Source organism: Panthera pardus, unplaced genomic scaffold, assembly GCF_024362965.1.
Source record: "Panthera pardus isolate Hobbes unplaced genomic scaffold, ASM2436296v1 HiC_scaffold_17, whole genome shotgun sequence".
Classification (NCBI taxonomy): Eukaryota; Metazoa; Chordata; class Mammalia; order Carnivora; family Felidae; genus Panthera; species Panthera pardus.
The window spans coordinates 3,866,118-3,891,474 of record NW_026526732.1 but is presented as its reverse complement, the minus strand read 5'-3'; the positions used below and the strand labels follow the sequence as shown (position 1 = coordinate 3,891,474).

Below are 25,357 nucleotides of genomic sequence, written 5' to 3'. Positions count from 1 at the left end.
CGGGGTCTAGTCATCTTTCAGGTGGGCCGGAGTACCAGCTGGGGCCCTTTTCAACCTTAACTTGTAGTAGGAAAGAAAATGGTCCGTTTAAACTTCTGCAGCTATAGCTCAAAACCATCAGCTGGCACCCCCCCCCCCCCGCCCCGAGCCAACTGACGTCTTTACTCGCCACGGCGGACTGGGCTCTAACTTGGGGTCCGGGTCCTTGGGTGACACTCATCGACGCCCCGGGAGAGGCACGCTCGGGTCTAGCCCGCATTCAGTGCCCGTTTTCCTGACCCTCGCTGTGAAGGTCGGTCACACCGCACGCTGGGTAGACAGCCCCGTGGTCCACCGAGGGTTCAAGGTGGGGGAAAACTTGGCAGGCGAGCAAAGGGAGTGGTGCTTCTTTGAATTTCGAATATTGTTTCTTCGGGAACATTCACATCTTTCTCTTTGTCCCACCCCTTTACTTTAGAACCAGAACACAAATGAAACGTTTTTCTCTCTTTTCTATTTTTTTTTTTTTTTTTTTTACCATCATGGAAATGCATCGAATGCTTCAGACAACCGAAATATCCAGTACAAAAAAAAAGGACAAAACACACAAAGTGTGAAGCACCGCCTGGGGCATCACTAATTCAAACTTAAGATGAAGTGGTGAAAGAAATCGGCAGAATGCGTCTCGGGGTAAATACTTAAGCGAAGGCAAAACGGAACAGCCACGCACTGCTGGGGAAGGGGGCTGTCGAGAACGGGTAATTTACATCTCACAGAGGTTTCTAAAGCCAGGCTGATAACTTGCAGTCAAAGGGGTCACACTAGTGCGACTGAAGGAAGGAGTCTTTCAAGAATTAAGCCCCAAATAAAACCAGCGCAGTGTAGAAAGCAAACACAGGTCCGAAACGGATACAGAAGTGATTTTCAAAATCCAAGTCATGCGTGTGTACCTGAAGCCCAACGAAATCACACCGTAATCGTGTCGCAGTTCTTGGAAATGCTTGCAAAAAAGCCTGCATCTCAACGGTTCATTGGTTACAGTCATGAGGGTGTGTGCGAAGGACATCAAATAAAGGACAGAAATCTGAGGAGAGAACGGTCCTTCCCATTCAATTTGATCAAATTAACTATAGATGTGTCCCTTTAAATGTTTTTACTTATAATTAAGCAAGAAGAAGAAAACAATAAATCTATGAATAAAGACGTAAAATCACAGAGTTTAAAATAAAGGCACAGGCCCAGGCATGGTGAAGAATTTAGTCCTATTAAAGCTCAAACCTTAATTTTGAGTTAAAAGACCAGAAACGTAATAGTCAAACTAAATCTATTACAAAATCCAGGTAGCTAAGGATTTTATGCATCTATGTGTGTCACGTACAAACATATCTAGAGTGCCCAATCATACCAATAAAGCAAAAGTCACTGAGATTAATTGTGGAAAAGGAAAAAAAAAGAATCTAAAGCTATCTAAAAAGCATGCTCAAAAGAGGAAACCTACGCTGAATAAATCCAGGTTCCAAGTAGTTCTGTCGTCGTCACCGTGAGAACACGTCACCTCGAGTGGCACCGTATCATTGGCACAGACGCCTTCCCACGGAGGGAAGCGTCCAGAATGAGGACGGCTGTGCTGAGAAATTCAGCTTCGTCTCTCCTCCATGACTCTGACGAGCCTCACAGAGTGATGAGGGCTGGGATGTGGATCTCAATCCGGCCCATAAAAGGGCCACTTTTGAGACTGACTTTCCACATCCATTTATATTTGTTTAAGTTTTTCTAATGAATCAAACCAAAGTCAGCTATTTATTAATAAGATGCTTGGCATTTTTAGAATTTTATTCCACTGCCTAAGTTCGATATTTCGTGTTGCTGGCAGGCATTTCCAAGAAAATTTCTAGTTAAAAAATACAGTCAGTATCTCTGGGGAAGATGATGTACGAATTGCATTTGACAACAAAGCTGTGTCTATTATCCATCAGCACAACCACTAACAATTTCCACAAATCGAACAAGCTACACATACTCACAGCTGGTTACCAAATTTATGCGGAGGGAAATTTTGGCCCAACATGAAATACCACCTTAATGAGAAACTTGTCAAAATGTCTGGTAATTAAAGCCATCTGCCCTTTGAAGAAAAGATCTGGGAGAAAGATGAGGACAGAACTCAAAAGTTTGGCTGCCAAAATAGAAAAATACTCCTAACTGCATTGTTTCCGAAGCAGATTACTGACTAAATGCCACTGCATCTTGGGCCCAGTTTAGGTCAATCTATGATTCCGAAGTAGTACTAAGGAATATTCATAGTTTACGTTAGAACGTAGTCCTTTGTTCAAACTTCGCTTTGGTCATGAGGATACCTTAGGAGAAATCAGCCAATCGATAAATCCACGTACATTTCTTTGGAAAGTTGTTCAAAGAACACATCACATGACATAATACACCTGGCTATGCCAAAATAAGAGACCTTTCTCTAATAATCTTCGAACGGCACTCTTAAAATGGAAAGATAGCCATAGGATTCCTCCCCCTCATGACTGTTTTCTGTATCAAAAAGCCCAATTCACGCATTCTTTTAAGATCCTTTTAATTAAACGCATCTTAAATGATACTTCCTCCCCTGGTCCCTTGCATTTCAGTCGTCGAGTTAAATTAGATGCCTGTACTAATTCTCGCGAGTGAGGTTCGATTTGGTGGGTCCAGTTTCATACATGCGGGTGCGGAAAAACACGCAACATTTTAGAATCCAATGCTGTAAACGCACTAACGTGAAAAGGGATGTTTTCTAGTCCGCTCTTTATCAAACAATATACATTTTCCAACACGCGTCAGTTTTTGAAGAAAGGGGCTCTTACTTTTTATTGATGTCTTGCATCTGTCTCCCTTATACATATGTCCTTTCATACATGTGTGTATATCTGCGTGCGCGTGTGTGTGTCTAGTTACAGTGGTATTTCATTTTACCTCGTATTGCGTAACAGCAAATGGAGCCCCACGTAGGGAAGATGGCAACTTTCAAAAGCCCACAGGGAAACTGAACACATAGTGTTAATTTTAAAATAAGAACGTTTACATGTAGCTAACTCTTCTACAACATAAATCGTGTTGTAGAAACATTTAATCTTTTTGGCAAAAACCATATGGGTAATAATGTGTACATCACTGAATATGTAAAAGAGTATTTCCAAAATTGATTTTATTGAAAGTAATATGCCGGTCTCCTGCCACGGGAACAGTAGCTAAGCTATTTGTTATGAATCAGCCCATCACCTCTTGAGACTCGAATTCCTTCGGGGTCGGGACTAACCACAGCTTTGGAGGTGACCTTGCCATGGTGCTGAAAATCAACAGCATGAATGGGCACCAGAAGCGACTGGCTTGTAATCCTTGTACGAAGGGGTCCAGACTCTTGTGTATTCTTCAAAACGTTTACGTTGTACAGTAATAAGAGTCTACCCAAAATTATACAGAAGAAACTCTCCAAATCACAGGTTGCGGTGTAGATCCTTGACCTCGAGCAGAGGAAAGAGGACAGAAGTTAGCCCCGAAGCACCCGCACTGGGTTCCACTTCCCGGTCACGGACGGAGAGCGTGGGGAGTGCGACTGAGGAGCACAAAAGGGGACGAGCGGGTAGCGGGCACGGCAGATCAAAGTAAAAATTACACACGACTTAAATTTCACGGTTTAATGTGATTTTAAGAGAAACGTATGGTATTTTAATGAAAGAATTCGTAGAAGAAACCTCTCATTTTGAGTGTGAGTCTCAAATTTTGCAATGACACCAAGTGAAAATATAAAGAAATCATTATTAAAATTCACATTTTACATCCCCTAAGACCTGTCTGTTAAGAAAGACTCATATGCTTGGCTTTTGTTTTGTTCTTTATGCAAAGGGTTTAGAAAATTTGCCTACAATGATGGGAAAAAAAAAAAACAACACCAACTGAAAAATATTCTTTGCCGTTTTTTGGTGGATACTTGTGGTTCGGAGATTTGTTATGGTGTATACTTGCCTCTTTTCTCAGGACAGAAAGTCTACCTCATTCAGTGTTCGACCTATTCATCTAAGCCCTTCGGTATAAACCTAAAGAACACACTTTCGTCCACCTAACTTTTAATTCACGAGGCTCTGAAACAGGAATCTGACTACTGTCCATCACTGATTGCAGAAAGACACTTCTTACGCTGTCCCCTCAATGACGCTTGTCCTGAGGCCGTCTGCTACACTGCACGCTAATTACAAGTAGGTCACACACAAACATTCACAACAGTAATATGTAAAAATTCCTATTTAGAACCAACAACGTCAAAGCAACATTGGTGTTAGAGCCAAAGTACAATATCAGAGTAGTACCATTTTAACCCCTCACTAGAAAGATACAATGGAAAAGTACCCCCTTCTGAATGATTGTTGTCCTATCCCATTAAGGCCTCAGCAATATGTGCCTATTAGAAAAGGCCAGTTCACAGGTCAAACGGGGTCACGTGGACAGCCGATCTGGCCCCGGGGTGGTCCTGGTTGGTCACCGTCTACGATGCGTTACAGACGAGACTGGCGGGGAGTCATCCGCTTGCCGTGTTTCCCGATGTCACCTTGTCGAAGAGGTCTGCAGCCTAGTTACCAGGTGTAGGTTTCCCCCCCCAAAAATAAAAGGAAGAAAAGTCAAAGAAGCAGGACGGGCGTCTTCAGGTGGGACAGCTGGTCGCGGAGCGGTCAGTCCCCCATCTTCACTGGCAGCTTCTCGGATGGCTCGTGGGCCCCCGGCTGGGACGAGACCCACACGGCACTCTCCTCCCCTCGGATCACCTTCTCCCACTGGCTCAGGTTATTCCTACGGATAAGAGATGCGGGGACAGGTGATGCTTGAAAAAGGATTTCCGGACTCGGGTCTCAGAATTTAACCACACCGCCCTGAGGCATAGCTGAACAAGAGGGCTTTCTGGTGCCCTCCTGACTCCGATAATGGCTTTTGTGCCGTGGCCATGCAGGACCCCGCTAGGTCTCCCTGATGTGGCCCTGCACCTTGACTTAGCAGAGCCTCAAGCCTCCAAGGCTTGGGGGGGGCACCCGTCTGCCTCAAGCCACCAAGGCTTGGGGGGGCACCCGTCTGCCTCAAGCCACCAAGGCTTGGGGGGGCACCCGTCTGCCTCAAGCCACCAAGGCTTGGGGGGGCACCCGTCTGCCTCAAGCCACCAAGGCTTGGGGGGACACCCGTTCCCACGAGCTCCAGGCAAGGGTACAAAAGGAGAGCTCAGCTCGGGACTTACCACCTCCTCATCAGTTAGAAAGGCTGACTGGAGGGGCGCCTGGGTGGCTCAGTCAGTTAAGCGTCTGACTCTTGGTTCCAGCTCAGGTCATGATCTCACAGTTTGTGAGTTCGAGCCCCGGGTCGGGCTCTGTGCTGACAGTGCAGAGCCTGCTTGGGATTCTCTCCCTCCCTCTCTCTGTGTCCCTCCCGTTTGCTCTCTCTCTCTCTCTCTCAAAATAAATAAACATTAAAAAAAAAAAAAGCTGACTTGGAAAGGGGCACAAGCCGTCGGGAGTACTACCCAGGAGCACGGAGAGAAATGGAAAGGAAGGGAGGCTCCAGCAGCAAAAAAGTTCACCAACAGCACCAACAGCCAGGAGCCCGTGCTCTGCAGGTGGAAACAGTGCGCCGCCTGGGCTCCCTGTCACGTCATACCTGAAACCGGAAGGCGGTCCTATTCTGAACACCGTGTCACATATAAAAATTCACCGTAAGTTACACGTGACACAAAAGTGGGAAGTTTCCTTGTTGCACTAAAGCCATCTTCGTGCTCTGGCAACCTCTGGTGCCGGCTGCCCCCTCCCCCCGCCGCCAGCCCTTCTCTCTCCGCATCTGCAGCTCAATGCTGCAGACACTGCCCCTCAACCTTCCGGAACAGTGTGGCACAGTGTGGCCGCCACCACCGCGGGACCAACATCCTGCCTCCCGTGGTTAACCGGGAAGAGATCTTAGCAACATCTCCCGCCTTGCAGCTTGCTTTCTTCTACACAAAGTCCACGTGAGACACACAATTCATACAGAGCACACGCACGGGAAGACGCCTCTGGACACAAGCAATCTCTAAAAACCTAACCTGAGAACTGTAACGTTTTACCTTCTGTGCCACATTATCGCATGATATTTTCCCGGAGCCTAAAGGGGGTTTTTGACATATCGGAAAAAAGACCTATACTAATTTTGCTCTTTCCTCGGACACCGATGATACATGATGACTTTTTTAAGTGTTAAGAAGGTTAAAATGGCCTTTAACGGATTACGTGGTCCAGCCAAGTACAACGAAGCAAGAATGCATCAAAGCTGCCGAGACAAGAATCCCAGTGTTGACCGTGGTGAGGATACTAATATAATAGAAAGCAGTCCCTTCTGTTGGTTCTAAGTATTTAGCATAAAACACAGATAATGTTTAGATAGGAAAAGACTCTGCACTGTCGCCTAGGTTCTCTTTAATCACCTGGATTTTGAGTGATTTCTCTTTGGTGGGGCACTGACTTTTCCAACTGATCCCATCAGGATTGAGTCCTAGTTCAAACTCCCTGTTGTCCACAGGGCTTAGTCCTGACGTAAAAAGATGATACTTTAATAAACTAACCACTGCGGAACGTCTGACGGTTCAACAAAATAGGCTGGGATGTCTTACGTTCATGTTTAAAACCATCAGTCTGTTGACGCAGTGCCCCGCCCCCCGCTCAGTGTGCCCACCCCAAGCCCCAGGGTGCTTCACGGTTAAGTCGTTAGGGAAATCAGCTGGACACCAGCTCACGTGCAGAATATCAGCACGTATGGCCGCTCTGCTCATAGCCCTTTGACATCCCCACAGGGGACTTCTTCTCGAAGTCAAATGGAAATGTTACAAAAATTCCAATGTCCTTAGCTGAGCTCATCCCTCAAAAGCGAGCGACGGTGAAGGGGCTCAGAGATGTCTGAGGCCGGGGTGGGTGACAGTCGGCTTACAGCTCTTCTGGGGAAAAGACAGAACTCCCCGAGAAAGAAGATCCCACGCTGGCTCCTGCTCCTCATGTGCCTAATAAGCTGTGTGACTGAGGCTGAGCCCCTCCCCACAAGCAGCCTCGAGCACACAGCACGGCCCCTGTCTTTTCTCACACACACCGGCCATAGATCCCTGGGTAGTAACAAACCAAATCCCAAGCCACACGCCTTCTGGCTCCTTTTTGGCGGTTGCGTGACTTTATGAATGTCCTTAACATATACTTGGTACCTAGAAAAACACACGGCCCATAAAATTACGTTCGTTGTAAACCTTCGGGAAGGCACGACACACGCCGATGGGACAGAACAATCCTATATGGAGTCTTAGTCATTTTTAAAACTGATGCCCCCCCCCCCCCGCAAAAAAATAAAATAAAATAAGACTAACATCCCAGCTTACGCCGTGGTACGTACCTGCACGCCTGCAGGAGAGGCTCCGTGGGCGGGAAGATCTGCGTGAGGGTGGTATAGCAGGGGATGGCCACGGCGTTGTAGAAGCCCAGCTGCCCCCGTGCAGAGCCACGGACAAGAAGACACAAGACCGCACGTTAGCGACTCTAGTAGATGCCGCTTCTCAAGCGAAGCTTCCACTTTTCCACTTCTCAAGCCTAACTACGGAATTAAGTGTTCTAGTGTTGCTCTGTGATATCTGGGCTCGGCGAATACCACTGCGGAGGGCGTTCGAAAGGCCTTAAAGTAGTTTTTGAGATAACACACAGGAAAAGAAGTTAAACCGAAACCCAAGGGCAACAGCCAGTGAGACTCCATCTATGGATCAGTCATCAATTCAAGTACTGTTCTTGTTGCTGGTCAAAGTTAGTTTGTTTTTTTTTTTTTCTTTTTAATGTTTATTTTTGAGAGAGAGAGAGAGAGAGAGAGAGAGAGAGAGACAGGGGCGGAGAGAGAGGGAGACACAGAATCCGAAGCAGGCTCCGGGCTCTGAGCTGTCAGCACAGAGCCTGATACGGGGCTCGAACTCTGGGAACAGAGAGATCATGACCTGAGCCCAAGTCGGATGCTCACCCGACTGAGCCACCCAGGCGCCCCAGAAAGTTAGTTTTCTACCACAGACATTTCAGAGTCAAACCTGCTATTTTTCTACATGGAGGCCTCTTTATAACTTAATATTGGGGAATCAGCACAGGGTGTCTTGTGGGTCTGTTACCCTTGGCCTTTGGTGCATTGTTTGGTCTCCTGAGACATTCTTAATCTCCCTCCCTTTTTTTTTTGACCTACAACAAATCTCATTGACTATATCACAGTTCTTCTCAGGTTACAGTTCTTTTAATATGCCAGATTTCACAGTTTTTGATCTCTGGCACTCAAAAAAATATATTAAGGGACATTTTATTAGGAATTTCAGGCCACAGTAGAAATAAATGCTTCCAGCCCAGACTGGCCTACTGAAGGCCGGATGAAAAAGACCTTTTAGACTGTTAGCAGGGAACACAGAGGGTCTAGCTACAATTACCACCAGATATGACTGCCTCTTTGGATGAGGTGACCCCCCCCAAACCAGGGCTTACCAAATTCTTTAAAAAAAAGTGAACTTCAATGAGATGCACCCAAGGTACAGAAGAGCGGACTCTCCTTGGTGGTTACTTTCTGCCTTCTGCTGCTGTGCAGACTATCTGCACTCAAACTCATACTGTAAATGGGTTTGGCAACTTTGGCATAAAGCCACACTCTTCTCTTAATTCAATGGTGCTGGAACACGGTCCATTCTCCGACGGCACCTTCAGCCATCCTGGGCTTTCGGCTGGGACGAAAGCTTAACTATCCAGAAAGAACTCTGTTAGGTAGGTATCTACCAGTGCGATGGCTAGATTGTAGGGTAGCTCTATTTTTAACTTAAAATTTTTTTTAATGTTTATCTACTCAGGGAGAGAGAGAGAGAGCACGAGCGGGGGAGGGGCAGAGAGAGAGAGGGAGAGAGAGGATCCCAAGCACGCTCTAGTGTGGTCAGAGCAGAGTCAGACGCCTCAATCTCATAAACTGTGAGACCACGGCCTCAGCTGAAATCAAGAGTTGGGATGTTTAACCGACTGAGCCACCCAGGCACCCCTTTAACTTTTTGAGGAACCTCTATTCTGTTTTCCAGAGTGGCTGTGCCACTTTGCATTCCCATCAATAGTGCATGAGGGTTCCTTTTTCTCCACATCCTTGCCGACACCTGTTGTTTCCTGTGTTGTTACTTTTAGCCACTTTGACAGGTGTGAGGTGATATCTCATTGTGGTTTGGATTTGTATTTCCCTGATGATGAGTGATGTTGAGCATCTTTTCATGTGTCTGTTAGCCATCTGGATGTCTTCTTTGGAAAAAATGTCTATTCATGTCTTCTGCCTATGTCTTCACTGGATTATTTGGGTTTTTTTCGGTGTTGCATTTGATAAGTTCTTTATAGATTTTTGATACTAACCCTTTATCAGATATATCATTGATACAAAAGTACGGATTCAAAGGGGCCCATGCACCCCAATGTTTATAGTAGCATTATGAACAGCCTACTTATGGGAAGACCCCAAATGTCCATCGACAGATGAATGGATACAGAGGATGTGGTTTATATACACAATGGAATATTATGTAACCACCAAAAAGAATGAAATCTCGCCATTTGCAATGACGTGGATGGAGCTAGAAGGTATTACGCTAAGCAAGTAAGTCAGAGAGAGACAAATATCATATGATTTCACTCATATGTGGAATTTGTGAAGCAAAACAGATGAACACGGGGAAGAGGAAAAAAAGAGGAGAGGGAAACGAACCACAAGAGACAACAAACTGAGGGCTGCTGGAGGGGTGTGGGTGGGGGATGGGCTAGATGGGTGATGGGCAGTAAGGAGGGCGTTTGTTGAGATGAGCACTGGGTGTCGGATGTAAGTGACAGATCACTGGGTTCTACTCTTGAAACCAATATTGCCCTGTATGTTAACTAACTAGAATTTATATAAAAATTTGAAAAAGAAAAAAAAAAAGAACTTTGTCAGATCCCTATCTTAAGCCATTGTAGCAAGGTAAGATTCAGAGGAATTAACAAATCAAATAGAAAGCCATGAAACATAGGGTGACTAAAGAAAACAGAGGCAAATGCTTAATCACATGGTGGGACAGGACAGGATGAGCAGAGGCCAGGGAGGGCAGACAGGCCTCAGGAACACCTACGTGGGAAAGCTCCATAAACAATATCAAAAAGAAACTAAACTGCAAAATACACACGAGACAGGCCTGCCAGGTGCACGTTCCGCAGGAAGGAACAACAGGCCCCCCCATCAGCAAAGCTGGCCAAGGACGCGAGCACCCCGTGGACGGAAGGCAGTGAGGAGGAGAAAGCCACAGGGCCTTTGCCTTTCTCTGTGCTGGCGTCTTCGAAACCTGTGGACCTGCCTGAACTGCTGTATTAATAGTAAATTAACCCTAAGTAAAGTAGGAAAACTTGAGACCTCATCCCAAACCATCATCCTGTGCGTTTTCTCAAATGTTTTCTAAACTAAATTCTAGGTTACAATTATTTGTCCGCAGCTAACTTCCTCGTGACGGCGTTTGAAGAACGGTACTTTTGAAAGACCGTGGGTCTGGGAAGTACCTTGTACCACACGTGCACACACGCAGAACTGACAAGGCACAGAGCTGTCAAAACATCACAAAACTGACATCAACCATGCGGTAAGACCTGAAAAAATATTAATTAATGTCAACTGACCGGAAGAGAAAACCCAACGTGCACTAGGACACTGTGCGTTACTCGTTGGGAGGAGAGGACCTGATCAAAACCTAGAACGCTTCTCTCTAAAGGATACCTTTGCACAATGACGAAAGGTTTTCTGCTTGTTAAAAATATTAACAACTCAAATTCATCCATTCTTCAAGTCACTGATTACTGCGCTCAGATCTGTAGCAAGAACTGAAGGCAGGAGCAGCTGTGGATTCCTGAAATCCAACCAGAGCTTCCTGACCCTGGTCTGGCCACCCGCAAACTCCACCTGAGTAGAAAAGATTTCCGGGCCTAGGCTCTGCAGGACGGTGGGTACTTTTTATTCACGGATGACTCTGGGAGCGCCTCATGTTATCTGACCTTCCAGCAGGACCCATACCTGGCCCTGTGGGACCTCGTCCTTCTTGTCTCTGTCCATCATGGGGATGGGCTGTATTCCCAGCTTCTTCATCTCGTCACCCTAAGATAAACAGGGAAAGCCAAGATTGCTCAACTTATCAACGGTCACAAAGTTCTGACATTAACGAGTTCCCTTTATGCATTAATTTCCTTCAAAATGGATAACGTTTCTGGCTACTGATCCACGCAAGTGTCAAAACAAAAACTTAACGTATCATTGTTTGGCGTCTATCCTGACGCCGTCTGTTCGGGTTCCGCTGTGTGCGAGTTAGTGACAGGTACAACAAGAGGAGCTGAGTAACCAGGGAGGCCCAGTGATGGCCAACAGAGCCTGGAACAGACCTCGCGGCCTTCTCCTCACTTACGTTTCAAGGGAGTCTTCGTGTGTGTTGAACGGGACGGAGCGAGGCTCTAGAGAGAAATGTTGTGTATCAAGAAGAAACACGAGCCTGCTAGAACGGTGTAACTGGCTGTAAGCAGGGCAAAGGTTATAATCACAGATGTTTATATTGAAGATTGACTGTGTCGCAGCCTCTGGGGTAGGTGACTGGTGGCTATTCTTTCATTCAACCTTCATGGAATACTAGGGAGTTAGAAATTATTGTCCCCATTTTACAGATTTTAAACATTCTTTCCTTCTTTTTTAGTTATTTGTTAAAGACCATTAAAATCTTTCTTAATACATCCCAACTTTTTCCTTACTACCCCATGTCCCTCACATTTCTTAATTATTCGATTATTTTAATTATTTCGCAATCATGCGTACGTTTAGAAGTCAGATGCACAGAACTAAGGCCATCCTAGATTTGCTAAGGTCCAGAAATAAAGGTCAATGACCCTCACGAAGATTTCCAGGTACAGGACAAAGGAAGCTGTCCTAACGACATGAAGGCACGTGAGCACAGCTTTTGCGATAGTGTGGTCGCTTTTAAACGTTAACGTCAGGGGTTCTCAAACGTTTTCGTTTTCCGTTCTGAGCGAGTGAAGCTAGCCAGGCCTCTTGCTCGAGGATACCGCGAGTGCAGTACGTGAACGGATCTCGACTAAACAATGACCTGACTATGTACTGTACTCCCAGACCAGGATAAATGCTGACGAGGAAAACAACAGAGTGTTGTGGAGGGTACACAACGGGGACCGTCCCTAGAGCAAGGCCTGCCCAGGAAGGCTGCGGAGGGCAGGGCGGGGCCAGGGGAGCCGCCCTGGGTGGCGACGAGAGGGCCTTGGGTCAGGGAGTCCAGACAGGTTGAGACGTGGCATAGTCTGGAGGGGCGGTGGTCCGTGTAGATGAAGTCCGTGCTTTCGGTCTTTATCACAACGGCACGCGGGGGCAGATTGCAAACAGCGCTAACGTGGCCACTAGCCCCCAGATGGGGCAACTGAGGCATGGGGCTGGCTGGATGAAGCCGAGGCTTCATCCCCAAGTACAAAAGCAGGATTTTCATCTCAAGCAGCAGGACATCAACGACCACACTCTGAGTCACTGCTATTCTGACTCCAAGCGAAAAGGCAAGGACTCCGGTTAGAACGCTGCGGTAATTTGGGCGCAGGGCGGCCAAGTCTTGGAGCGGGGAGGCGTGGTGAGTGCTGGGCAGAGAGTGGACCTAGTGAACCCCAGGGAGGTCAACAGGCAAGACGCAGCGACATCCGTCTCCTCTCATGGACTACGAGGTCCGTGAAGACGGCGTCCCTGGGCACACTGGGAGCTTGGTCAAGCTCTCTGCACCGTTTCATCAGTGCGGAACAGAGAGGGAAAAAAATCTACGTAACACATCTGTCACATTTTCATTCGTGTTTTAGAATCCAAATATAGTTATTAAAGTATGGGTTAGATCAGTTAAATAAAATTATCTGCAAAACAATAAGCTAGCTTTAGACCAGTTTCCTTATGTGGTATTTACCGAATGTACCTCACGCGAGAGTGTGTATGCACAATGTGTAAGGCATTCTGGAAAAATAACACAAGTATAATCAGCTCGAGGCCTGCGGTCCTCACGCAGCAAAAATTTTTCTCTTTGCCATCATGAAAACAATTCAATGTCATAAATCGTTTCTACTAAATTTTCAACTGAATGGTTTTCTGGTTTTTACTTTTTACAACCATTCTTTCATACGGGTGAGGCCTAAGGTTTGAATCACCAACTACCAAACTCTCCGCCCTTCAGATTTAATTTTACTTCTTCCAACCAAATGAGGTACCCGAAGGTTTAGTTTCACTCTCCCCACCTCACCGTAATCTTTGAATATGCAGGGGCCTCGCTATTTGCGGAGTCATTTGAACAAGAGAATATTCCACTTACTCGTGGACAATTCAGAAAGAAAACGGAGAAATAAAACCCTGATATTTTGATCAGAAATAAAAATTTCTGATAATTTAGATCATCCAGTCAAGAAAAGGTATGAATTAAAGTAATATCCACGGTTGTTTCACGTATCAGGAGTTTTAGGAGTTAAAAGCACACATGCTCAGTAGAACTCCTAATTTGCAGCTGAATTAACTATCTGGTATATTCGCAGAAACTCGTACGTCTCTGGTACAAGAGAATTATCTCCCAAATTTCCAAGTGCGGACACATACAGCGTGTGACACTGAGGGACTCACAATGGGCTGTACGTCTGCGTAAATGTCTTTGTATCTGTGCAGAAATGCTAATTCCTCTACTGCACGTGATTGACAACGGTTTTCCGAAGGAACCAGCACCCAGAGCAACTAAGATATTGTTACTTAAAATACCCGCACGTTAACGTTCTCGTCCAATTTGTTCTCATTTCCGCGTTCATATAAAAAGCGAAAACATACCTCAGCCCAGAATTCTGCATATATATCATTTGCTGTCAGTTTTGTAACCGGCCACAGTTTTGTTACGGAACAAAGATCACAGGCGGTCATCATCAAACCAATGACACGGTCTCTGGAACACAGGAACATAAAACGGGTCAGCGTGGCGTGGGCAAGACAGGCTAGAAAGGCGTCTGCATTTTCAGGAAAAAGAGACTTTAAGCAGGCATTCCTTCGCGACGAGGAGGAGGGAGCTGACGGTACAAAGCCAGCAGGCAGGGACATAAGTGCAACGAAAGCGCGGTGTTAGCCCAACTGGAAGGGCATCGGTCACCTCTGTCACCTGCCGCGGGAAGGATTCGGCGGTGTCCCTGCTGCCTGGGTACCACGGCTGAAACCAGAGAGGATGCAGGCATGTACCTAAACCCTAAGTCCTCTACTGTGCTTATACTGGGCCAGATTCACACCTTCCACGGAGTTCTGGAAATGCACGGGGCAAAGAAACCTTGAAGAAAACAATCTACCCCGATCCTCTTGTTTCTGGAAGAGAAACGTGAGGTGCGAAGAAGTGAAGCGAGGTCCCCAAGGCGCGAGCAGCTGGAGACCAGGCCACAGAGGACACGGGTCTGTCCCCCGAGTCTGGGCTGGGAGGCGGGGGGGCTGCCGCCGGGTGCTGTGCGGACCCCGACCTCCGCGGCTTCGCACCCACACTCTGACTTCCCTTTTCCAAATATGGGTTGGTTTCATCCTTCCTCTCGAAGAAAAAGAAAACACTGCTTAAAGCCTTCCAGCGGACGTCCGCCCTGTAATTTTAAGGGATGTGGTGTAGAGACGTGTGTTCGCCCTGAAGGGAATCTACACTTACGGTCACACCAACTGCTAATGAGGAAGGAATTTTCATATGCCGACTTTAACTTTTGTGAAGCAAATTACCTAAGTTTGAGAAGGCGAATGATGAAGAAAGATACAAAACTGTGTAGCAGGTGAGATGTGGCCATTGCCAGCTCAGTGCAATGAGTCTTTGGGATCCGTGGCACCTAAAGGCTGCCTGCTTGTGGCTCACAGATGGTCCCCTTCGGGGGGCACAGTCCTGCCCTGGGTCCAGAGCCCATGCCGACCAGGGCACACGGCACCAACACCTATCCGTCGCTTTGGCAGAGTTTCCGATCTAGTGGTACCCGTTGGCACGATTCCTGGACGTCTGGGGGCCCCTGCTTTGTCTGTGACCTGCGTCTGGGATGCTGATCACTCACGACGTTCCTTAATTTCCCATCAGCCACTTCCTTTAGGCCATTTGCCTCAGTAACGATCTCTTCTACCATTTTACTTTTCATAAGAACACGTCTCTACTGGGGCAGAACGAGTAACTTTAAAAATGTTGATGAGACTTCTGTGTATCCTTCCTGTGACCCCAAACAGATGCCATGTAAAGATCCAAACCCCTTAATGTGATCAGGAAACTCCCTATTTTCTTGATGAGCTAGTTTCCTAATCATTTTGCGGTTTCGAGGAAGAATATTTCTGGATTTGGGCTTCTAAACGGGTGAGTTTATTATCTGCTTATTCAACAGGGAAGTTCATTAAACAGAAATAGAACATGAAATAAACCGATTATTCTGTTTCATAAGATTGAAATAATCCAATCTCATTCAATCTGTATTCACATATATACCTCAACATTTCCTTCTCTTGGCTAAATATTCTAATAAGCTTTGTCTCAAAAAAGATTTTCTAGCTCATAAATCCATGAAACAAGGCATGTTAACAGAACCGGGCGCTGTAAAACACAAGGAACCAATTTTCTCCCTGGAAAGGATTTCACGGGGAGCGTTGGTACTCTTAGGGTTGAAAAGATTACGACCCAGTTGTCATTCAGATGTTACTGTCAAAACAACTTAGACAAAACAACAGTAGTTATTTTACCGCTAAGTAAGTAAGTAAGTAAATAAATAAATAAATAACAGATTACAATTTTTTTTTATTAAATGCCTTTAATAAGTAAAATTACTTATTTTTCATTCTCAGTGACAAATCAGTTAGACGTTCACGGTTGTCTGGAAATATTAATGTAAAATGGAATCGTTTTATTTCTTTCTACGAGTGGGATATAGGCCCAAAGGGGATAGATGATTGATTCATAATGCATTCTAACAACCAACTGTCAAAGGGGTGGGGGTCACGGTTCAGTGTACTGATGATGCGACCTTACATAACCTAGCCACCGAAAGCAACAACGAGGCCAACGCAATGTCACAGATGATTCCGTGGTAAGTAATCTCAGGGGTTTGACTACATTTATTTACTCCCAACATTCTGAACGTCTCTATGGATCAGGCCCAGTTCTAGTAACGAACCGAGTAGACCCTGCTCTTCCAGAACTAACGTTCTAACAGGGAAAAGCAGAAAACCATGTCGAACGTTGCGCTGAACAGGTTTGTAAAAAGTGTTTTGAGAGGCAAAACCACGAAGCTCCGTGAGAGAGTCCCGAGAGAGATGACTAGGCATGCAAGTCCTGATGTGTGTCACGAACAAGTGTGGGGTGTTTGAGGAACAAACGACAAGCCGGTCTGGCGCACATCGGGTGCCGCCCGGTCTGGACACAAGGGGGGAGACCATTGTTTCAAGTCAGAAGGTCAGACCCTGGAGGATGTGAGCAGGGGGGTGACACGGTCCAGGTTGTGGAGAGATCGCTGTGGACAATCACGCACACAACCGCAGGGGGCAGGGCAGATGGGGACAGACCGTTGAGGAGGACACCACGGCGGTCCAATGACAGCAGCATGACTCGATGGCAGGAGTGGACACAGGGAAGGGAGAGGAGGAGGGCTCCGGATATCCGCCTCTCACCAGGGGACACCTTCGTCTTCTCGGAGCCGTCCTAACCTGAAAATTCTCTCCCCACAGCGGAAGATCACAGGACCACAGAACTCCACGCAGGTGGGTTACTGATGGGCAGAAAGGAAGCCCCAGCTCTCCCATACTGCCCCCCCAGCGCCCTCCGACCCCCCGTTCTCTATAAAGTTCATCAGTCAAGGATGATGAATGATGTCCTATGGAAGAAAAGTAGAAACGCACAGCTGGACCAGATGAAACAGAATTAACTTTATAAAAGAGTTCAGGTAGAGACATGACGAAATATAAAGAATGAATTCTCTATGGGGCGCCTGGGGGGCTCAGTCGGGTGAGCATCTTTGGCTCAGGTCACGATCTCACGGACTGTGAGTTCAAGCCCCGCGTCGGGCTCTGTGCTGACAGCTCAGGGCCTGGAGCCTGCTTCCGATTCTGTGTCTTCCTCTCTCTCTGCTCCTCCCCTGCTCACTCTCTCTCTCTCTCTCTCATTAAATTTAAATAAACTTGGGGCGCCTGGGGGGCTCAATCGGGTGAGCATCTTCGGCTCAGGTCATGATCTCACGGTCTGTGAGTTCGAGCCCCACATTGGGCTTTTTGTGCTGACAGCTCGGAGACTGGAGCCTGCTTCGGATTCTGTGTCTTTGTCTCTCTCTGCCCCTTCCCTGCTTGTGCTCTGTCTCTCTCTCTCCCTCTCTCAAAAACAAATAGACATTAAAAAAAACTATAAAAAAAATGAATTCTCATATGGTTATTATTACATTTCCTTATTTGGGTTAATATCTGGAATTCAAGAAGAATGAATGGCTCGTTCAATTTCCATACCCAGCTGGGAACGGTAGACTCAGTGTCTCCAACTCCCTATCATCACTGCTCCCTAGGCTCTGACCTCATTCCAGTCTCCCAAATATCTACTAACATCTTAACAGTCAAATAACAGACACACAATGAAGTTTATTTAAAAACATACGTCCAGCTTATGGGCTACACACATTAACTCACAGAGAGAAAAGGAGCTTTGGAGAAGCATCTTTTTTTTTTTTTTTTTTAATTTTTTTTTCAACGTTTTTTATTTATTTTTGGGACAGAGAGAGACAGAGCATGAACGGGGGAGGGGCAGAGAGAGAGGGAGACACAGAATCGGAAACAGGCTCCAGGCTCCGAGCCATCAGCCCAGAGCCCGACGCGGGGCTCGAACTCACGGACCGCGAGATCGTGACCTGGCTGAAGTCGGACGCTTAACCGACTGCGCCACCCAGGCGCCCCGAGAAGCATCCTTTTTAAAGGCTTTGCAGAGAACCCCTGGCCACTGTGAGCATGGAACACCTGGCAAGGGAGGCTCCGGTCCTTTGGGCCACAGCAGTGCTAACGGCTGGGATCAGGGAAGGGAACAGTTCGTGTTTCTTTGGAACAGGAATCGCTCAAGCAAGAAAATCAGGAGTGAGATATGAAAACCGGCAAAATTTGGAGATGGCACCTGTTCATTCTGTTCAATGCCCAGCTGAGCGATTTCTGCCGCGGAGGTGAACTCCACCGGCAGCCTGTAGCCCCCCTGCAGGAACAGCGTCCAGGTGTAGCCGGTGCCCTCTCGGGAGCGTTGGGAGCAAGGCCAGGTCAGTGACAAGGAGGGCTGGTGAAACAGACATCTGGTCACAGGGAAGTGACATCTGTGGGAACCCAAGAGGAGTAGGGGGCTTTAGAGGACAGCCCACGCGGGCCGCAGCAGCCACGAGGGCGGTTCGGACCCTGCACGAAAAGCCACTGTGACTGCACGCTAGGCCTGCCATCTCTAAGGACAGCACAGAATGGCTCCACCTGTACAAGTTCTTACATACACCGACACAAAATGCCCATAAAGAGATCTATGAAACGCCACCAAAGCCACACCAAATGTGGGATATCTCACGTACCAACAATTCTAAACTGGACGAAAAGCTTACCCATCACTGCACGTATCCCACGGGCTGCTTCTATGAGCTTATCCGCTCCTAATCCCCTCAGAAATGACATTTGATCTCATCTGCCGGATTAAAGACCATTATATATATATTTTTTAAGAAAGAGAAAGGGAGCACACAAGCAGGAAGAGGGGCAGAGACAGGAGACAGAATCCCAAGCAGGCTCTGCGAGTGTGGCTCGATCCCATGACTGTGAGATCACGACTTGAGCTGATATTAAGGGTTGGATGCTTAACCGACTGAGCCACCCAGGCGCCCCTGGCCTATTCTAGAGCTTCATAAAAATGTTTTCACATAGTACACACTATGTCGCTCAACAAAGTGTTTGTGTGACTCATTCATGTTGTTGTATGAATCAGCAGTTCCTAATTTTTTTATTTTTTTTTTTTATTGCTGGATAGAACAGTACTCCATTGTATAAGACTATCCATGCACCTGTTGTTGGAATTTGGGTTCCTTCCAGTTTAGATATATCATGAATAAGGCTGCTGTAAACATTTGTGTCTGAGTCTCTGTGTGAACAATATGCTTTTATTTCTCTTGAGTAACCTAAGAGTGGAATCACAAAGAAACACACGTTTAGTTTTATAACAAACTTCCAAAGTTCTTTCCAAAGCAGCTGTACGTTTTACCCTCCCACAACCAGTATATTAGTATTTTAGCAGTTCCATATCATTGCCAACAACTGGGTACCGTTGATCTTTTTAATTTGGCCAGTCTAGTGAATGTGTAGTGGCGTATCATGGTATTAACTTGCTTTTCCTTACATCGAAACATGTTGAGCAAAATTTATGTTCTTATTGGGGGTTGGGTCTGGAAAAAATCTTTCTATTGCAAGCACTGAAAAAAGGGGGGAAAGAACGATAGATGATACAAAAAAGGAGAGAAGAGGGAATCATATAAAATAATCAATTAAAGCTACAAAAGGTGGGAAAAGAGTGGCAGACAAAAATAGGAACAAAGAACAACTGTGAGGAATAGAAAACAGTAATAAGTATGACACATATTAACGCAACTGTATCAATAATTACTTTAAATGTCAGTGGTCTAAAGATACCAATTAAAACAGGTCATCAGAGTAGACCGAAAAACAAGACCCAACCAGACCATATGTTGTCTACAAAAAACCCAGATTAAATATAAAGACACATGTAGATTAAAAGTCAATGAAAGGAGAAAGATACCAGGGAACATTATTCATAAGAAAATGGGAACAGCTATATTAATTACAGAACAGACTTCAGAGCATGGAAAGTTATCAGCAATAAAAAGGAGCATTTTATAATAATAAAGGGGTCAGTTCTCCACACAGAGAAGGAAACAGTCAACAACACTAAAAGGCAACCGACGGAACGGGAGAAGATATTTGCAAACAACATATCTGATAGAGGGTTAGTATCCAAAATCTATAAAGAACTTCTCAAACTCAACACCCAAAAAACAAACAACCCAGTTAAGAAATGAGAAGACACTGAAAAGACATTTTCCAAAGAGGACATCCAGATGGTTAACAGAGACATGAAAAGATGCTCAACGTCACTCATCATCAGGGAAACAGAAATCAAAACCACCACGAGATACCGCCTCACACCAGTCAGAATGGCTAAAATTAACAACACAAGAAACAACAGGTGTTGCCAGGATGTGGAGAAAGGGGAACCCCTCTTGCACTGCTGGTGGGAATGCGAACTGGGGCAGCCACTCTGGAAAACAGTACGGAGGTTCCTCAAAAAGTTAAAAATAAAATTACTTTATGACCCAGCAACTGTGCTACTAAGTATTTACTCCAAGGATACAAAAATACAGATTCAAAGTGGTACCCGCACCCCAATGTTTAGAGCAGCATTATCAACAACAGCCAATCTCGGGAGAGAGCCCAAATGTCCACTGACTGATGAACAGATAAAGAAGACGTGTTATATGCACACAATGGATACAGTGGAATATTACTCACCCACCAAAAAAAGAGAACGAAATCTTGTCATTTGCAAGGACGTGGATGGAGACAGAATGTATTATGCTAAGCGAAATAAGTCAATCAGAGAGAGACAAATATCATATGATTTCACTCGTATGTGGAATTTGAGAAACAAAACAGATGAACATATGGGAAGGGTGGGGAGAGAAGAAAAGGAAACAAGCCATAAGAGATGCTTAACAACAGAGAACAAACTGAGGGGTGACAGAGGAAGGTCGGTGGGAGACGGGCTAAATGGGTGATGGGTATTAAGAAGGGCGCTTGTGATGAGCACTGGGTGTTGTATGAAGTGATGAACCAATGATTTCTGCTTCTGAAACCAATATTGCACCGTACACTTTGACTAAACAAAAGTCAAAACAAACTAAAAAAAGAAAAAAAATGATAGAACTGCTAAGGACAAATAGATAAATCCACTATTATATCTGGAGACTTCAGATTATATCTGGAGACTCAGAAATGGGCAGATCCGGTGAGGGCACGTGAGTATTCAATAACTTCATCAAACCACTGGATATAATTGACATCTGTAGGCTACTTTATCTAACAACTGTAGAAAACACATTCTTGTCAAACTCACTTGGAACATTCACCAAGACAGACTGTTTTCCAAGCCACAGAATACACCTTAACAAATTTAAAAGAATAGAAATCATGCAGGGCATGCTCTTAGACAACAATGGAATTACGACTTATCTAGTTATAGCTATCAGTGACAGAAAACTAGCTGGAAAAATCCCCCATATACCTGGAGATTAAATAAAGCACTTTGAAATAACACTCAGATCCTAGGAGAAATCAAGAAAAAATTTGAAATGTTTATGACTAAATGAAAATGAAAACACAGCTTACGCAACTTCTGGGGTGCAGGGAAAGAAGTGTTTGGAGAGAAATTGATAACACTGAATACGTGCACACCTTAATGAAGATAAAGTAAAAACATCTAAGCTTCTACTTCAGGAAACTAGAAAAAGAAGAGCCAAGTAAATCCAAATCCAAATGAAGCAGAAAAAAAGAAGTAAGAATTAGAGCAGAAATCAATGAACTTGAAAACAGGAAATCAACAGAGAAAATCAACCAAATCAAAAGCTGGGTTCTCTGAAAAGATCAATAAAAATAAGCCTCTCTAGCCAGTCTAACTTACAACAACAACAACAACAACAACAACAACAACAACAAACTAAAGAGATAATTTGTACTAGGAATTTGTATCTCATTCTCAGAAATGGGAGAGTGAATGTCACTACGGATTCCACGGTCACTAGAAGGACAATGAAGGGAATACTCTCAGCAACCCTATGCCCACAAATTTGATAACGTGGATGATATGGACCAATGTCTTGAATTTGCCAAAACAAACACAAGAAGAAACAGATAATCCAAATAGGCCGATATCTATTAAAGAAGTTGAATCAATAATTAACAACCTTCCAAAACAGAAACACCAGACCCAGATGGATTCAGATGGTGAATCCGACCAAATATTTAAGGAAGAAATTATACTAATTTTCTATAATCTCTTTCAGAGGACAGAAGCAGAGGAAACATGTCCTAACACATTCCATGAGGCCAGCATCACCCTAATACCAAAACTGTGCAAAGACATTACAAGGAAACTACAGAATGGTACCTCTCATGAGTATAAATGCAAAAACCCTCCTATGACATTAGCAGATCTAACACTGTATAAAAAGAATTATATGCCATCCCAAGGATGAGTTATTCCAGGTATGTAAATAAATTTCAGTACCCAAAAAATCAATTAATGTAATCCATCATACCAACAGACTAAAAAGAAAAATCACAGTATCCTGTCGGTAGATGCAGTAAAAACATTTGACAGAATCCAACAGTCATTCATGAGCTAAGCATGGGGGTTGCAGGGACTGTCTTAACTTGATAAATATCTACAAAAAACCTATAGTCAACATCATACTTAATGGTGGGAAACTCAAAGCTTTCTGAGTAAGATCAGGAACAAGGCAAGAATGTTCTCTTTCACTACACCTTTTCAGTACTGTACTAGAAGTCCTTGCTAATGCAATAAGACAAGAAAAAGAAATAAATGATATTCTGTTTAAGAAAGAAGGACTAAAACTGTCTTTGTTTACACATGGTATGACTGTCAATGTAGAAGGTTTGAAAGAATCAATAAAACCATTTCTGGAACTAATAAATGATTACAGCAAGGTCACAGGATACAAAGTTAACATAGCAAAGGCAATCATTTCCTATATACCAGCAAAGAACAAGTGACATTTGAAATTAAAAACACATTACTGTTTACATTAGAATCACCTACAAAATGAAATACATGTTCATAGGGAGAAGCAAAAGCCCCAGGATAGCCAACACAATATGGAAGGAAAACAAAGTTGGAGGACAGATACTACCTGACTTCAGTATTTACTATAAAGCTACAGTAATCAAGAAAATGAGGTAGTGGAGAAAGAGTAAACAAACGTATCAACGGAACAGAGAGCCCAAAACAGACCCACATAAATATAGGAAAATCATCTGTGACAGAGGCTAAAGCAATACAGTGGAACAAAGTAGTCTTTTCAACAAAGGGTGTTGGAAAAACTGGACATCCACTTGCAAAAAAAAAAAAAGAAAAAAGAATCTAGACACAGACCTTAAACTCTTCACCAAAAATTGACTTAAAATGGATCACAGACGTAAGTGTAAAATACAAACCCAAAATACTCCCATACGGATACCAAAGAATAATCTGCTACTATCTTGAAGCTCTCTTCTGCTGCTGGCATTACACTTTGTAAACACCTGGTACTCAGTAAGTGTTGGCATACAGATGGAAAGGCTGATGTCGACCCCTGTGCCTGAAAGTACTGCATGCCTAGCCCTTGAGGACTGGCTGATGGGGAGTTCTCCCAGCTTCTGACTCCTGGTTGTGCTGCACAAGCCCCTGGCCGAGCCTCCACCCCCGTGCGGCATCAGTTGATCTCCTGTCCTCTACAGCAGGGCTTGTTTTTTTTTTCTTGCTGTACCCTCCCCCCATTCTGCGACTTCCTCCATGCCGTCCGTCTGTCTTTCTGCTGCTGCAAGCGTTTGCTCTGGCCTAGAAACACCGAGAACAGAAAACTATTCAGTTCTAGGCACGTGTACAAATTCTTCACCTTCCCAATAGCCTGGCCAGTTTCTTCTCACCAGGACACAGTTGAGTCTCCGTCTCAGGATTTCTTGAGATTGGCGAGCTGAAGGCTCTTGCTCTTCTCTCAATGGCACCGGCCAGCTCTGATGACGTCCTCACTGAAGGGGCAGGCAACCATGGGATTCCAAGGGCTCCAAGGAACAGAAATGGAACAGAAAGAAGAAGGCCTCTTCTGGTGAAGCTCAAAGGCTCCCACCCTGCATACGGGCCCATGTGCCCGCACGTGCCCAGCTTGAGTCAGGACACTAAGCTCACCTTGCCCCATTGGTTTGGGTGTTAGTTCATGGCAGCTCTGATTACAGACAAGATCAAACCATACAGTTTTTGATTCCATGTAATGCTATAGTGAAAATGAGCCTAAAACTGCTTTGTACTATGGTCATTATGACTCTGTTACCTTCCCTTCTCCATGAAACCTTTCATGAGTCATGGCTGGAGAATCTCACTATACCCCACTGTCCCAAGAAGCTGAAAGGTACAATTCCTGGGGTTTCTTTCCCCAGCAATGAACCCAGTCCTCCCTGCAGGACTGTTATTCTTGATCCAAGGTTAGAACATCCAGTAGGCCATGGCCTGGTAGGAGACGTTTCCTTACCTAATTGCTACCTATCCAAGAAGGAAGACAGGTGTCTGGTGTAAATTTACCTGGGTGGGGATGAGACAGGACAAGGCAGCCAAACAGGCCCAAAAGGTGGCTGTCCCCTACCCAGGAAGCTTCGGGGAAGTCTCCAGGCTTGGCCAGGGTCTTCCCTCCCCAAACTCAAATCTATCTGCCCCCAGGGTCAGTTGGGCTCTTTAGAGTGGAGAAGACAGAAAACTCGCTTAGGCCTCTGTATTCATGTCAGGGTTGCTGCAACAAAGCACCACAGACTTGGTGGCTGAAACAACACAGCACTGTCTCACAGTTCTGGAGGCCAGAAGTCCAAGATCAAGATGTCTGCAAGGTGGGCTCCTTGTGGGGACCATGAGGGAAGGATCTGTTCCAGACCGCTCTTCTTGACTTGCAGGTGGCCATCTTCTCCCTGTGTCTTCACACGGTCTTCCGCCACGTCTGTATCTCAAGTTCTTCTTCTAAAGATCTCAGTCATACAGGATTAAGATCCACCTCTATGGCCTCATTTTGTCTACCTCTTTCAAGACTGTACCTTCAAATGCTGCCACATTCTGGGAATCAGGATTTCAACACAGGAGTTTTTTTGGGGGGAGGGGGGTGGGGCGGGGGACACAATTCAGCCCATGGCAGTACCTAGAACAAAATTTTATTTTGAGGATGTTCCTGGTCTGGAGCTGAGCTGGGCCAATGTGGATGACTGTTCCCGTCTCAATCTCTCTCAACCTTCCCATTCCCTCAGATGAAGTCCAACATCCCTTTGTCTCTCTATAGAATCTGCATTGGGCAGAAGTAGGGCAAGTGGCTGTCTTGTTCTTTGTCGCATATCCAGCACCTGGTCCAGGCTTGGCACATTCACATGGTGTGGTTTGACTTTTGACTTCCTTAAAGGTTGCTTTGAAAAT

General features: G+C 45.3%; 1 protein-coding gene across 6 annotated transcripts in view; it reads right to left on the bottom strand.

Annotated features, from left to right (window-relative positions):
* Positions 1-3,647: 3,647 nt before the first annotated feature.
* Positions 3,648-25,357, bottom strand: part of PDE10A (phosphodiesterase 10A) — a 599,454-nt gene continuing 577,744 nt past the window's right edge. For 5 of the 6 annotated variants that reach the window (XM_019412750.2, XM_019412748.2, XM_053904295.1 and 2 more), the window contains 4 exons: positions 13,909-14,020; positions 11,089-11,169; positions 7,408-7,496; positions 3,648-4,809 (listed from right to left, as the gene is read on the bottom strand). In XM_019412750.2, the coding sequence (XP_019268295.1) occupies positions 4,692-4,809; positions 7,408-7,496; positions 11,089-11,169; positions 13,909-14,020 (400 nt within the window). In that variant the 3' untranslated portion in view covers positions 3,648-4,691. The remainder of the gene's footprint in view (positions 4,810-7,407; positions 7,497-11,088; positions 11,170-13,908; positions 14,021-25,357) is intronic. The other variant, XM_053904297.1, reaches the window with a different exon arrangement.